Genomic DNA, 16,608 nt, shown 5'->3' with positions numbered 1-16,608 from the left:
TCCACTTTGCTACTGGTCATCCTCTTCTTTTTCCTTCCATTTTTCCCAGCATTAGAATTTTCTCCTGAGACCTAGGTCTTTATTTATATATCACATTTAGAAACTGCCCATCTTCGGCTCACAGCAATTCTGTAAAATATAATATTAATAGTAACACCAATGCAATTGTAATGTAGTTTTTTTAAAAAAATGATAATCCAAAGAGGAATAAATATGTTTTTTTAAAAAAATAATATTTGTGATTATTGAATGTTGTGATGATGGGATCTATTCTGAAAGAATTTCCTGGCTCATGGCTGACTGAAGATATTTTTGCAAAAGAGTAGAAATGACCATGGTGAAGAATGAAAGACCACTGAAGAGGCTGATCCCTTGAATTTATCCAGACAAAGAGAGAATGGAAGATCACCCGTGAGTGCTCTGAATGGCAACTCCTTGTGAGTCATCCATAAAGCAATGGGCCTCCATGTGTTTGACGCCACGAACTGAGGGAAACAACATCTTTGCTCTCAGGAGCAGCAGAGCCTTTACAAAGGATACTAAGCCAGCTGAACTCATTTCTAATCACATTCAGAAATGTTCAGTTTAACAATTTCAAAAAGGCAAGCTTTATTTGACACTTGGTGAGTGTTAAATAAAACAAACAAACAAACAAACATATGGAGGAAGATGTCCTGTAAATTATCCAGTTTGCAAAACATATAGCCTTGTATGTCAATACAAGTACCTTTGTTCTCTTTTTAAAATAATTTTTAATTTTACAATTAAAATTATTGAATGATTGAAATGGCTGGAGGAAGGTTGAAAGAACATTTTCAGATTGTTGCGGCTTTTGTTGTATTGCAATTTTACCTTGTATTTATATTGCATTATTCTCATTATTGTGACCTTGTTTTGTACATTATTTACACTCTTTTGGAGTAAATTGACTTATAAATTTACTTCTTTGAAACCAAGTTGGTGTTAGTAACCATTCCTTTTGTAAAATATACTCATTAGTTATAGGATTTCCTTCAATAGGCTGTTTTAAGTAATTTGCATGTTATCTGCAGGATAAAGTTCTTCATATCTATTTGAAGTTAGATTCTGGATAGGTAAGTCCAATTGAGGTGACAGGCATTATCCAGTTTGAGTCAAGTTGCTGAATATTGTGAACCATTGATAGATTGGTTACCTGGTTTGTTAAAGTGGCTTAGGAATGGACAAGAGTTCGTTTAATTCAAAATAGTGAAGAAACATTGATAACAAGGGAAAGGAGGACCATCAAGCACTCTAATCATGCCACGATGATGGAGAAAATGGGAGCAAAGAAAAGCAGTAATATAAATAATAGAACTGCACAAGCATTGAGTAAATTACCACATGAAATCTCCACCTCACGGTTGGACTCCTGATTGCTTTCTAGTTGAAATCAACATTTATCCTTTAGTACTCAGTCACTTCAGACTTGTTGTATCTTTGATCCCTAGGATTTCTCCACAAAGAAGAAGAACCCATCAGAATCCTGAGGAGCTCAGCGAAGAGAATGATAGAGATGTCCTAGATGAAAGGACAAGAGCTCAGAATGCACTGACTTCTGACAATGAAGAAGAGGTAAAACGTAACTAGTGGGCTTTTCAAATTTTGAAAAAATACATACAGTATGAATTGCTCCATTTATATTTGTGATTTGCTTATGAAGCATGGTTAAATGCACAATCCTACCTATCACTTTCTATGGCTTAATTACATGGTGCAAGGACATAATTATCAGGATTGCTTTCAGGGATACTAAAATACAGTTGAAGAAAGAAAATACCAGAGTCTAGAGTTGCTAAGGTGGCATTTTCAAAAGACCTAGGTCCCCTATGTACCAGGTCATCCAGATATTGTTGTATTGCAATTTTACCTTGTATTTATATTGCACTATTATCATTATTGTTACCTTGTTTTCTACATTATTTACACTCTTTTGGAGTAAATCGCCTTATAAATTTACTCCTTCGTAACCATGCTGGTATTAGTAACTATTCCTTTTGCAAAATATACTTATTAGTTCTATGTACAGTACAGATAGGAATTTTAGGAGGCTTTGCTTGGTACTGAGAAAACTATGAGCAGAAGCATAACCTCGACAAAATGAGTTATGGAAGCATCAGGGATATGAGTCAGATTAATCTAATCTGGCTATTCTGGATCCAAGCAGATTTAACTTCTGAAAACAAGGAAACTTCTCCCAAAATAAACAGATCTGTCTGGAAATAAGGGAACTATCAGTGTTTCTGTCCCAGGTGAAAGATAATGCCTATTTGGCTTTTTCTGAATAAATAAATGATAGAAATATATCTGTGTTTATATATACACTGTGTATGTGTGTTTGTATGTGCATATACATATACACGCATACATATACATATGTGTTTGTGTATGTACCGTGTTTCCCCGAAAATAAGACCCTGTCTTATATTTTTTTGAACCCTGAAATAAGCGCTTGGCCTTATTTTAGAGGAGGTCTTATTATTTTGGGGCACGTGGAGCAAGATGGGGCTCCTCTTGCCATCTTACCTGATTTCCAGCTCTGGCTCCCTAACCAGAAAAAATGGCGGGGACCGGCTGCACATGTATTTAAATATTTTTGGGGAGGGCTTATTTTCAGGGAAACATGGTATATGTATGTATATATGTGTTTCCCCTGGCTCAAGCTGATGAAGGGAGGAGAGCTTGTGGCTCAGAAGGTTAATTCAACTGCCTAACATGCAGGAAGCCCAAGTTCGAATCTGAATAAGGGTAATGGCTAGCTGATAAAAGCTAAAAAGCTTGAATTAGATCTATACTAGTCTCTTTTATTTATCGGCAAAATATAAATTTTATCTATATAAATTTATATATATAAATATATAAATTTATAGATATAGATATATATCTCTCTCACACACACACACAAACATCTCTCTGTCTCTCCTCTTTATTTAGAAACCAGTTATCATTGTCCACAACTTGCGCAAAGAGTACGGGAAGGCTTGTTCTATTCCATTTTGCAACAGAAAGCAGAGGAGAAAATTGGCTACCAGAAATGTTTCTTTTTGTGTTAAAAAAGGTAATATGTCCCTCAAATGCATTTAATCAAATACAACAGCAGCCATTTGATGAGAGAAGATCGTGCCTCTGTGCTTTGAACCCTACTTCTTAGGAAAATAAAAAAACCCTCTGAGATTCCTTAAAGCCGCATATACAATACATTTTAAAGCTATATTTTAATAGCAATAATTTCTTTGCAGGAGAAATATTAGGGCTTCTGGGACCAAATGGTGCTGGTAAAAGTACAACAATTAGCATGATAATGGGAGCTGTGGCTCCAACTGCTGGGCAGGTATGTGTAACTTTTATTTTAGAAAGAAAAGTATATTATGGTCTTTCTGTTATTTATTATTGCATGGTAATGCTGGGTATCCAGTTTAGGAAGGTAATAGCAATATAACCATTTTAAATAATATTACTATAATAAATCAGAGAATAGATGAAGAAAAGACAGAGACCCATTGAAAAGGCCTATTTATTAATTTATCAAAGGCATAATGATTGGAGGGAAAACTTTCTGTGGAGTTTCCTTTGTCACTTTCATTGCAATTTAGTTATCCACAGTCCTTATGCTCTGCCATATTGTCTGCTTCTGCATTATTCGTATATTGTGTTAGATCTCCTCTTCCTTCTTAGATAACATTAAGATCTTTAATAAACTTCCTGATTTAATATAAATGACAGTTATTGATGAGAAATGCATCCTGTCACATCTTTGATATTTCGAAGTATATTCTCACATTGGACAAAAGCAGATGAGGTCCTCATGCTACCTATTTGGAACAGGTGCAGATTAAAGGAGTGGATGGAGCTGTGACAGAGGAAAATGCTACTTTTGGCTACTGCCCTCAGGAGAATCTGCTCTGGCCCAACCTGACCATGAAAGAACATTTGGAGATTTTTGCAGCTGTAAAAGGGATCAGGAAGGATGATGCCACAATGGCCATTAATAGGTAGTGAAGCCCAAGATATTGTTTATATTACAAAATTTATTTCCCAAGATTGTTCATTCTTAGGAATTGAATTTCTCAGGCTGTATGTTTGAAATAACCAATACTCTGGGAAATATGAAATTGCTTTCTGAGTAGTTAGCAAAAAACAGGCATTCTTGTCAGGGATGGGTTCTACTTACCTTTACCACCGGTTCGCAATGGGATCACACGCACGCGCTTGCTTCGCTCGCACATGCAGAAGCTTCTGCGCATGCGCAGATCACTGATGATGACATCTGGGGCAGTGGGCGGGGCCTCCCACCGGTTTTAGTACCGGTTCTTGTGAACCAGTCCGAACCAGGGCAACCCACCACTGATTCTTGTGTATTTAAGTAATGGATAACACACATATCCATTTCTATTATTTTATTGCAGCATGCTGTGTTTTGCAGTTGTCATACAAAGAGCCTCACGTAGAGATTAAAACAGCAAAATTTCTGCTTTTTTCAGAATAACTCGAGTTCTAGACCTTGAAGAGCATTTAAAAAAGACAACTAAGACATTATCAGCAGGGTTACGTAGAAAAGTAAGCTCTCTGATTCATTGTATTTTAGCTACAAGTCTTCTGATACCATATCCAGCTGTGCTTTGACATTTCTCCTTTTAAACTTCTTAAATGCAATTTTTGTCCAGCTTGTCTGCTCTCTGAAAGTATTTCCATAAAATAAAGAAATGAAGTTGAGAAAAGAAGAGACAGGACTGAAGATAAGGGAGGAGGCCTTTTGGCATTGAGGAGCCATGCTAGGACATCATGGATATCTGCATTTTATGCTGGCAAGCCACCATGCATAACTAAAATTAGTATGATGTGCTCCTTGCTTAAAAAATATGTCAGTCTTTCACCTGACTAAAGGAAAGGAGACCATGCTAAAGAATGACACAATAGCATGTTCCTGAGTACTCAAGCACAAAAACTTCTAAACTGACTTACTTCTTTACATAATATTGTGATATTTTGCATTCCTCAATTGTTTTATGAAATTCTGTTATATTGTTGTAGGAATCTGTCAGAGGTAATTAGCCCATTAATTAATTAATTAATTAATTAATTAATTAATTAATTATAGATTTTCAAGGCACCTTAAAAATCTGAGGACATAGACAACCATATAGAACAAAACTGTACATGGTTAAGAATAATTGGATAGTGATTTTTAATGTCCTGATTTACATTATGCAGTTCAGTTTGTCATGTATTGTTGGTGGGCTGCAGTACCTGGAAGCTCTATGGAATTATAAATGAATTAAGCATGCACAAATTTATCCCAAGAGATTCGTAGACTTTGCTGTAATTGAATAACTCTCCTGATAATTGTCTTAAAAATCTAAATTGGTAATTACTAAGAATTTGTTACGTCTCCAAATGTATTTTGTGTTAAGCCACCAAGACTGTTCTCAAGCCTGATGAGGTTGTAGTGGACCAGAGTGAAAGAATATCTTTTCCCATTCCCGTCCTTCAAGAAGATATCATGTAAAAATTAAAATGCCTTTTAATAATTCAGTTTATTGGTTAGAATCTCAGAACACTAACATTAGTTTGTCCTCACTGATACGTTGCTTTTCCATTTGTGCAGTTATCATTAAGAAAATGTGTGCTTGAAGAACATACTGAAATGTATATTCTTCACATTTCCATCTTTTGTATGTGTAAAATATTTAAGAGGGTTTAATATAATTTCCTGCATTTCAGTTGTGCTTTGCTCTGAGCATGTTGAGTAATCCCACCGTGTGGTTTCTAGATGAACCAACCACTGGCCTGGATCCCAAAGGAAAACACCAAGTGTGGTAAGTGTTCTGTACATTGAACATTTAGGAGTAGATTTGCACACTTAACAGTTGTAATAAAAATTCATCTCCAATCTCTTATCTTTTATATCTCAACAATCAAGTATGTATTGTTTGAATTATTGAGAAGTTTTTGACAAAATTGACCATGGGGATTTGATTTCCACTCTTACCTCTTGTAGCTTCTTAGTGTGCTGTTAGAAAATGTTATTTTTGTATCTGTGTATGTGATGAATCTCAGGCTTTCTAGAGACACCCAGCTGTCTTGGCTTTATTCATGATTCTAGGGATTAAAATAGATTTTTGCAAGGTTTTCAGTGTTCTCCTCTTCCAATGGAAATGCATCAGGCTATTTCTCATTGAAACTGACAAGTCACAAAAAATAAGAATAGAATAGAATAGAATAGAATAGAATAGAATAGAATAGAATAGAATAGAATAGAATAGAATAGAATAGAATAGAATAGAACAGAACAGAACAGAACAGAACAGAACAGAATACAGCCAGCCAATTTTAGGATTTATGAAATGCCCATTGACATCATGCCAGTGAAATGGAAGGAGATAAGAGAATTAGCTATTTTTGTCTTCACCATTCCTTTTGAAAACAAAATATACTTGAATCTAGAGAGTCTCCAGGAATAGCACAGAGCTGATGCTAATTTTAGTTCATTTATTTATTAGATTAAGGCATACTAAGTATTCTGGCTTGTATGTTCCACTCATCAGTTAAAGCTGAATCATAGCAGAATTCAGGTTTCCTTCATTTTCATCAGTTAAATGGTTTCTTTAGGAGAGCAATTCACACCATGTTGCAGAACAAGGATAAAGGTGCCATTTTGACAACTCATCATATGGAGGAAGCAGAGGCAGTGTGCGACCGAGTAGCTATCATGGTGTCTGGACAGCTCAGGTAGGTTTTCTAGTGCATACTTTCTTTGTGGAGCAGATAGGACTTTCTTGTAGACTTTTTCTCTTTTTGGTTATTACAGATTTTTTTTTTAATAAGAGCCTTGGTGGTGCAGCAGCTTAAGCAGCAGCTTAAGTGGTGCTAAAGTGACACCAGCTGCCTGCAATTACTGCAAGTTCGAATCTCACCAGGCTCAAGGTTGACTCAGCCTTCCATCCTTTCAAGGTAGGTAAAATGAGGACCCGGATTGTGGGGGCAATAAGCTGACTTTGTATAAAAAAGAACACCACTTTGGAGGGGAGGGGGTGAAAACCCTACTAAGCAGGTATATACAAAAGTATGAAGGCTATTGCTTAACGCATTGTAAGCCGCCCTGAGTCTCTGGAGAAGGGCGACATATAAATTAAATTAAAAAAAAAAAGAATTTCTGCATGAAAAAAAGGATACAAACATCCTCTGCATCCTCTGACATTAGCTTTGAAGATTACTTGGAAGTTGTTGCAGGTAGTGCAAACTGCTGGTGTACACAGATGATCTCCTGCTGTGTGGTCTGATGGATACTCTTTTCCTATTTTCTGATTAATCAAAAACAAACTCCAAATGTTCTACTGACGAACAGATGTTAGTTTGCTTAATTGGAATGTTGCCCAGAAATGAGTTACGCAAGTTAAATTTGGTAGTGTTAAATATGGTACTGTCTGCTGATATCCCCATTCGGGGGGGGGGAAAGAAAGAAAGAAGGCAGTATTCTAGCCCCTTTCCCCCTTAATATTTAGGTAGCTCAATTGTGTATACCATAACTAAAAAGAATTCTACCTTCCTTAACTCTATGATGGACAATTTAGCTGTGCTTCTTTATGCTGATGATGTGACTATTCTTTCTTTGACTCACATTGGTCTTAGAAGAGGTCTTTAAGCCCTAGCGATACGTTGTAGGAAGTCAAGATACACACAAGTACACCAAAACCAAAATAATGGGATTTGTTGTTACGGAAAAGAACTTGAACAATACAAACTTTACTGGCAGTTAAACAATAATATTATAGTCCAAATATCATCCTTCAAATATCTTGGCATAGTATTTCAACTTTTTGTTGTCTGGTGTGAACAAATTTAATCTACTTCTAATGAGGCTAATAATAATGCTAAAGCCAGTCCAGATTCCTAAGGGTGCTGTTTTGTGTTCTGTGTTGCATTTCAGCCTTAACAATCTACTTTGAAACTGGGATGATCCTGCTGGAATGCAAAAATCAGCCCTATATCTCGCTTAAGCTTCATCTTTCCAGTGATTCTCTATCCATCATAAATCTTTTTGACACATTTTCCTCTTCTAGGAAAACTAGAATCCATAATGATCTATGCCAATGCAACTTCTAGTGTCAAGCTCTGTTGGGTATGAAACTATTAAGAGTTAGAGTCATACTCCAGCATCCTATGTTCAGTATAACTTTCCCAATAGATCAAAGTGATTTAGATAATTAATACTGGAGGAATATAAACAGGAAACCCTCCTCTCCATCAAATTACCTATTTTGTGCTATCTATCCTACACACAATAGAGTCTCTTTCTTTGGCCTGCTTTCATGACTTGTCCCCGGTGATATTGTAGAGAAGTGTTTTGCTCTGTTTTTGCAGAGCGAATATGTTGCTGTGATCTGGAGGAACTAGAGCCTCTCCTCCACATGTCCCTTCCATGTCTTATTTATACAATGAGGATCAGGGGTGGGCGGCTGGGGATTTGCAAGGTTCGGAAGAACCTCTAGCTAAGATTCTGTGCAGTTCAGAGAAGAGCTCTTGTCTCACAATCAGGAGGTTGTGAGTTCGATCCTAGTTAGAGGCAGAGGTAGGGTCTCCTGCTTGGGCAGGGGGTTGGACTAGATGACCTGCAAAATCCCTTCCAACTCTGTTAATCTGTTAACTCCCAAATCCTACTCCTGGCTGGTCTTGCCCTATCCCACCCCTCCCAGGAGTCCCCACATGGCCCATTTTGGATGCAGGTAAGTGCAGGGCACGTGCGGAGGCTTGGGGAGGGCGAAAAACGGACCTATTGGAAGTTTGGGAAGGCTGGAAATGGGCTCATTTCCAGCCTCCAGAGGGCCTCCGGAGCCTGGGGAGGGCAAAAATGCCCCCCCCCAGTGGTACAGGAGGCCGACTAGGCCACACCCACCATGGCCATGCCCACCCAGCAACCGGGCAGAGAACCCCTTGCTAAAATTTTTGAAGCCCACCTCTGATGAGGACCTCACCCTTATAACCCCTGGACATTTTATTTATTTATTTATTTGTTAAAATTTATTTGCCAGCTATCTCGCTATGGGGCTATTTATGCGGGTTATGTTGCACATGTCCCAATCAGGTTTTTATTTGTTTTATGTCATTGTAATGAAATCTTAACATCTTAACTTCTTGCAAAATTTCTTGCAGCTGCCATTGCTTAACACAGGAGCATTCTGTTGTCATTCTGCAGACTTATAACTGCAGAAAAATGTGTTTGTAATGTTGGTTTATGTCCTTTTGTGATATGGGATTAGTAGTAAAATATATATTCAGCCTGTTTATTATCTTCATTTTTTTTAAATTTACACTTCTTAAACTACAATACATTCAACTTACTGGAATATCTCTCTTGACATTCTTATTTCTCACTGCCACATAATAATGGGGGTTTCAGAATGGCCTTACTAGTTTTAGTATTATGAGTGAACCCCAGCCTGTCAGTTTTCAGTAAACCATCAGTTAGCTAGGAGCTTCCTGTAAATTTGCAAGGCAAGCTGTCAGACTTATTCAGTCCATGTCAGTCCAAACAGAGTTCTTAGATGTGAATTGGATTGAAAGGGTAAGGGAAAAACATAATCAAAATACAGCAGAATTCCAAATATCAGATATAACATGGATTGAGGCATGTGAGAATGCAATGGAAAATAGGGTATCTCTCTAAAGGCATCTCTCCCAGCCTCTCTCCAGTTGCAATTGTTGCCTGACAGTTCAAATTATAGAAGATCTGATAGAAGAGAATATTTGTAGTTCAGGTTTGAACTGTAGGGTTTTGATGCTCTATGAGCTTTGTTTTCTTGCAGATATTTCACTACCAAACTAGGTAACATCATCAGTACTTACAGAAGAGCACAAGGTCCCATGCTATTTGTACTCCTATGCGCTTAATCCTTTCTTTTCTCTACATGAACTTGGCAATGCCATTGGAGGCTCAATGGACTGGTATCTTTTAAAATCAGCATGTGGGGGCATGGATCAGACTAGTGCTACCCAATAACAATTTGATGCCATACATTGTACACTGATATATATGTATATATTTTGCAGGTGCCTGGGTTCAATTCAGTATCTGAAAAGCAAATTTGGAAAAAATTATTTGCTGCAAATTAAAGTAAAGGGGGTAGAACAAGGTGATCTTGTGAATACTCAGATTCTAAAAATGTTCCCACAAGCAGCTCGTCAAGAAAGGTAACAGCAACTTTTATCTACAACTTGACTGAATGCTTAAAATTGTTTGAAATGGAAATCCTTGTGCTTTTGGGATGGCTTAAGTGAAGAAGAGAATTCCTTTTTTTAAATTTAATCTCCTATTAGGAAGATTCTGCTTCTGAGGACAAAGTCATACCTTTAATCCAGATGGTTATGCCGTATGTTTTGCCTATTGGATGCAGTTGCTTCTCAAAATTAATTGCCATACTGTGGCCAAGATGGAGATGTTTGTAATGTGGAGAGCCAGTCTGGTCTTCAGGCTAGAAAGTGGAAGACTGTGAGTTCTAGTCCTGCCTTAGCCATGAAAGCCAGCTGGGTGACTTTCGGCCAGTCATTCATTCTCAGGCCAACCCACCATACTGGGTGGTTGTTGTGGGGAAAATAGGAGGAGGAAGGTGTGTTGGATATGTTCACCACCTTGAGTTATTTGTTAAAATAATAAAGGTGAGATATAAATATAAATAAATACAATCTTTGTTATTCCTCCCTGGACAAACTGCACCTTTATTTTTAAAGTTTCTATATATACAAATTGGGTTGCTCTGCCCAATAGTCTTGTGGGTCAGAATTATCAGTGGTACAGATTATTGTTTATTATTGTATAGTATCTTGGTTTTAATTGCCTTCTAGAAAGTTTAATTTTTGCCAACATCTTGTTTTGAAGCCACTCTTGGCATCTTACAGCATCAAAACATTAGGGATAAAATGAAAGTCCAATCAAAGTAAAATCATAGTTATAAGATTGAGATGAAAGGAAAGGTGGGATTGGGTCTTAATTAATCAACCCCCTTCAGTGTACTACTTCCCTGTTATCACTGAAAAAACTATACTGGTTTCCAGGAGCAGGCTATTCCATAATATTGAGGTCATCACACTTTTTAATAGCCTCAACTCCACTTACTTCCAGAAAGTGGGGAACCACCAATAATTTTCCCAAGGAAGATGAGTTTGAATGGGCTGAATCAAGTTGGAACAAGCAGTCCCGAAGGTGGTATTATTATTTCTCCTCCCCTTAAGATATTTATGGTTTCAACTATTTTTAGGATATCCACTTTGTTGGTCTACAAGATTCCAATGGAAGATGCACTGCCTCTCTCTAAAGCTTTTTCCATGCTAGAAAAAGGTATGTCTCAAAGTATTATAAAATGTGAAAACATAAACTTCAAATTAGATGACATTATCTGGTATTTTTCTTGCATGAACACTGAAGGAAAAATATTTTTCTCATCTACCAGATATTAAAAAAAATATTTAGCATCTCTGGACATCCATCAACAGTGTGAAATTTGAATTTATTTGTTTATGTACAATTGTCATAAATACATGCCAGTTGTCAAGTGTCTGAATTTTCATCATGTGACCACAGTGAAACTGCAATGGTCAGAAATGTGAAAAACATTCCTAAGGCACCTTTTCTCCCAATGCCATTGTAACTTCAAATGGTTACTAAATGAAATTTAGTAAATTTACTAAATTGTAATTTGAGGACTACTTGTAAGTACTTAAGAAGCAGCCCAGAACTGTAGATCTAAGTTTACCATTCATGATCAAGATCAGGAACTAGTTATTTTTTTCCTTACCTATGAATTCTGGTTTCAGCCACCACCCAGGAATGTGGTATTTGTTCAAAGTGATGAAAAATGGAAAATTAACAAAAGTTGATAATATTAAAAAAAAAAACCCATATATTTTTTCCACCCCAAATGTCCCATCTTCTCGTAAGATTTACTCAGTGGGGAAATTGTCTCTCTTCAGACTAGCAAGATAACTCTGAGAGAAATAAATGACTCAGAGTCCATGTGCCAGAAAAAGTACAAATGTTGAACTATGTGTGATTTTCTTGAGGACAGCAGCAAACTGAGTACAATGTGTGTGGATAATACTCAGGAGATGTCAGCTGAAATAATTTGTTTACTGCAGCGCCTTTCAATTTTTGCAGCTTAGAGTCTCTGTAGGATTTCCCAAAGCAGGTGCAAGTTTCCATTATAAATCCAAAGCACCTCCCCCACCTCCCCCGTGGTAATTTTAGTCAGGAGGAATACATCTGCAAATGTCTAGTTTTAGCTCAGAAGAATGATAGCAATAGATCTGCATGGCAGAGCTTATTTCAGAAATTTGGCCCTTCAGCGAGTTTTCAAAAACCAATTGGAGCAAGTCAGGAAGGTGAATAAACAGTATGCAGACCGCCATTGGTAGAAGGGCCACCTTTTAAAGATTTGAACCTGGAACTTTTAGGAAACTGAATCTCTCTATATGGGCGTTCTGTCCATATTGCTAAGGTAAACCCAGCTATAAACTCCCAGGAACACCCCTTATTGACATGATGTTTTATCATTGACATCTTATGCTATTTTGCCTACTACAGTATGTAGTCTCTACTATGCGGTTCATTATGGAGAATACCCTTTACTCTGAGAGAAATCATACACTCTTATAATTCACTGTACTTGGTCAACTTTATTTGGTAACTTGCCTTCAGGATGACTAGATTTTTTTATTATGTTTATATTATGATTATGTTTAAGACAGATGAATAGACAGAGACATTACAAAATACTGGTAATTGCAAAGTAATGCTATAGGAGTCTAACCATATTTAAAAGCACTATTTTGGAAATATTTTGAAAACTGGGCCTTACAAGGAATAGCAGCTCCCTGCAATGCTTTAAAACAGAGGTCTTCAAACTTGGCAGCTTTAAGACTTGTGGACTTCAACTCCCAGAAGTCTCCAGCCAGCATAGCTATTTTATTTTATTTATGCTATTTTAAAGAGTTGACTCATTAATGTGATGCTTAATCAGACACAGCATTTCTCAAGACTCAAGAAGTCAGGCTGTTTTAATGAACAGCACAGAGTTGGGTGTTCATAGTTGTGTGAGGTCTAAAGCATACCTTCTGGATTAATTTCAAAGTATGCATAGCCCTAATCTTTAGCCTGATTTTCACTATTAGTGACCTTTCCAGAACGGTAATGCACCAGGATTAGACAATTTTCTCACCAGAATTTTTAATGACTATCCTGAGGTAAGCTGTTATGGATAGTTTTATTACAGGAATGATCCAGTTGTCAGAAGGGCACTTTAATTTGTCTTGTCTTTATACATGTTGTGGCATCTGAACTGAGTCAATTGCTGCTAATTTAATCAGTAAAAGTAATAAAGATCAATATTTCATTATTGGATGGTTAGAGTTTTGGGTATGCTTTGAACGTTTTGCTTTTAGCTGAGAATGACCTTCTCTATTTTAAACCAAATACACAATGGACAAGATAAATTTATTGTCTAGCCCCTAACAGTAACTAAGAAAGTTGGACTCCCATAAAGTGTCATCTGCCATGTTTTAAGATGAGGAAAAAAACACAAGATTACAGAATCATGGAAACTGGTCAGTTTGTTTACTTCCACAGTCAGCATGTGGTGGGTGCTCTTTGAGGCTGTTGAACTTCTTTCCAGATCTCTCTCTCTCTTGATTGAATGGGAACTAGCTAGTCATTCAGGGGATAAGAATGGAATGCCCTTCCTTTTCTTCTGTAATGTATTATAAACATCCCTTCTTGTTCCCAGAATATCCCACTGCACCCAATGAATTCTCAAAAATAAACATATCAATCACTCTAAAGGAAATGGCTATATGGGTGTTGAGTAGGGAATGAATATGCTATGCACCGAAGACAAGCAAAAAAGGTTCCATGCAAAGCCTAATTCAACCAAGCCTACTTTTTTTCCCTTACATAGCGAAACAACTGTTCAATCTTGAGGAGTACAGCTTTTCTTTGAACACTTTGGAACAGGTAATCTCTTTAAATAATACACTTATATGATAGAATTTGTGGGGATACCCCCCCCCCAGATCTTGCAACCTTATCATGGCAGAACAGTGTTCCTGGAAGGAGTTCAAGTGAAGAACACTTGCAATGGACAGGAGGAATATATGTTCTGTGTAGGGTCATTCCATAGTGACTCTATATTCTCCATAGAGTCGCTCAAGGCATGAAGGTCATTCCAAAGCAGGCACCTGTATCTGGCCATAGAGAACTAGGAAGATATTTGGAAGCAGATAATTATCTGCTTCCTACTCCTTGGAAGAAGGCAATGGGAAATCACTCATGTATTTTATCAAGAAAACCATATGGATAGACAAGATAAAATAACTGATGATATAGTGCTGGATGACAGGCCCCTTGGTTTATTTATTTATTTAAAATTATATTGCTGTCTTCACGTCATTCATGGCGACTCAAGGAGGTCTTTTGCCACAAAAAGCGAAGAAGGGATGGCAGTGCTTCCATAAACAGGAAGAGTACAATATAGCAAAGACACTATTTGGACAGAGAACAATCAAGGACCAAATGATTTCAATCAGAAATCCCTCAAGGATTCTTCATCCAAAAGGTCCTTCTTTTACAAAGGGAACTGAAACTAATATTTTCCTAGGAAAGATCAATATTAGGCAAATGTTATCTCTTATACCATTCATCCACCATTGACTAACCTATTAAACATTGTCTGCTTTATGTAGGTTTTCCTAGAACTTTGCAAAGAGCAAGAGAGAGATTATTTTGATTCGACTCCGAATACAACTTTTGATTGGAAGAAACTTCAGGAGGGTGACCTCTAAGTCATCAACACATTAAAAAAATTGAACAGTACTGACGCAAGCACCAATTCCTGGATCCGGAAGACAGAATATTCTCTAGATAATGGGGCTAATAATCTGCTGCTTAGAATGGAAGTCTTTAAGGAAAAGGTGTTGTGACTAACCCTTATATTAGCCATATCTAGAGAATTTACACTGAGAAAATTTCAACCAAGAAGAAACATGACTTTTTCTGCATTGTTTCATGTTTCAGGAACATAAATTTCACCTTTTATTGTGGGTATAAATTAAAGTATACATATATACAGTATACAAGTATACAAGTTATATATATTATAATATAATATATTTATAATATAAATTACAATAATTAAATATAATAATTAAAGTATACATAATAAGGGACACGGTGGCTCAGTGGCTAAGATACTGAGCTTGTTGAACGAAAGGTCGGCAGTTCAGCGGTTCAAATCCCTAATGCAGCATAACGGGATGAGCTCCTGTTACTTGTCCCAGCTTCTGCCAACCTAGCAGTACAAAAGCACATTAAAAATGCAAGTAGAAAAATAGGAACTATCTTTGGTGGGAAGGTAACAGCGTTCCGTGCACCTTTGGCATTTAGTCATGCTGGCCACATGACCACGGAGACCTCTTTGGACAGCACTGGCTCTTCGACTTTGAAACGGAGATGAGCACCGCCCCCTAGAGTTGGGAATGACTAGCACATATGCGCAAGGGGAACCTTTACCTTTACCTAATACTTTCAAATATATATTTTTACATCTGCTTTCTTAAATGTGTAAAGATGGTATATTGTTCAGATTAAAATATGTAAATGCCTTAATTCTGATAAATACGATATATACAATATACCCAAAGCTTTATATTACAAATAAATTGCTGCATTCTAAATATCTAAGCATCTTTGTCTCCTATCCTACATGCAGTGTAGGATAGGATTGCAACAGCGAAAAACCGAACACAGAAATATCAACAGTGCACAGAAAAAAATGATTTTTTTGAGGTGAGGGAATGCCCCTTCTTCATACTGTTAGCCAGTGATGGCTAACCTTTTTGCCGTCATGTGCCAAAAGTGGGGGAGGAGCGCAGAGGGGTCATCCCACGCGTGCCCACACCCATAATTCAGTGCGCCCTGCCCCCCACACATGCACACGCGACACCCCTGTGCTCCTCCCGCTTTTAGCACACGATGGCATGATGGGCCCAGTAGGCCCGTTTTTTCGCCCTCCCCAGGCTCCAGAACCTTTCTAGGAGCCTGGGGAGGTTGAAAATGGCCTTACCCTCCCCCCTGGAGGCCCTCCGGAGGCTGGAAATAGCCTGTTTCCCAACTTCCGGTGGGCCCGGAAGACCCGAAAATCAGCTGGCTGGCGCTGAGCTAGGGCAACACTCACGTGCCCACCGATATGGCTCCATGTGCCACCTGTAGCATGCGTGCCATAGGTTTGCCATCACGGCTGTTAGCAATAGTGAGAAACAGAAGAAAGCATAGAAAACTTTGTTTATTTTGTTCATCAGAAGTGACTTCGGGATTAATGTCAGAGCCTGAGCCAGAGAAGCAAATAACATTTCTCAAACCCTACTGAAAATGAATAAAGCTCAAAGCCAATCAAATTATTTTCTTTTATGAAGTACACATTTTCCCAAACAATCTTTTTTCTCCTTGGTGGAAAAAAAGACTTAACAATTAACCATTTGCTATACTCTAAGGACATCAGAGATGGCGCAGTGATTAGAGTGCAGTACTGCAGGCTACTTCAGCTGACT

The 16,608-nt window shown here is 37.5% G+C and overlaps 1 protein-coding gene across 1 annotated transcript in view; it reads left to right on the top strand.

The window, feature by feature from the left end:
* LOC139310559 (ABC-type organic anion transporter ABCA8-like) overlaps positions 1-15,094 on the top strand; it is a 62,213-nt gene extending 47,119 nt beyond the window's left edge. The window contains exons 28-38 of the mRNA XM_070934738.1: positions 1,470-1,593; positions 2,953-3,076; positions 3,258-3,349; positions 3,844-4,010; positions 4,500-4,575; positions 5,740-5,834; positions 6,628-6,747; positions 10,066-10,206; positions 11,271-11,350; positions 13,962-14,017; positions 14,746-15,094. Of these exons, the coding sequence (XP_070790839.1) occupies positions 1,470-1,593; positions 2,953-3,076; positions 3,258-3,349; positions 3,844-4,010; positions 4,500-4,575; positions 5,740-5,834; positions 6,628-6,747; positions 10,066-10,206; positions 11,271-11,350; positions 13,962-14,017; positions 14,746-14,844 (1,174 nt within the window). The 3' untranslated portion in view covers positions 14,845-15,094. The remainder of the gene's footprint in view (positions 1-1,469; positions 1,594-2,952; positions 3,077-3,257; positions 3,350-3,843; positions 4,011-4,499; positions 4,576-5,739; positions 5,835-6,627; positions 6,748-10,065; positions 10,207-11,270; positions 11,351-13,961; positions 14,018-14,745) is intronic.
* Positions 15,095-16,608: the final 1,514 nt, after the last annotated feature.

Source organism: Pituophis catenifer, unplaced genomic scaffold (genome assembly GCF_029215685.1).
Source record: "Pituophis catenifer annectens isolate HBS135680 unplaced genomic scaffold, rPitCat1.0.hap2 SCAF_2, whole genome shotgun sequence".
Classification (NCBI taxonomy): Eukaryota; Metazoa; Chordata; class Lepidosauria; order Squamata; family Colubridae; genus Pituophis; species Pituophis catenifer.
This window is presented reverse-complemented; position numbering and strand designations above follow the sequence as displayed.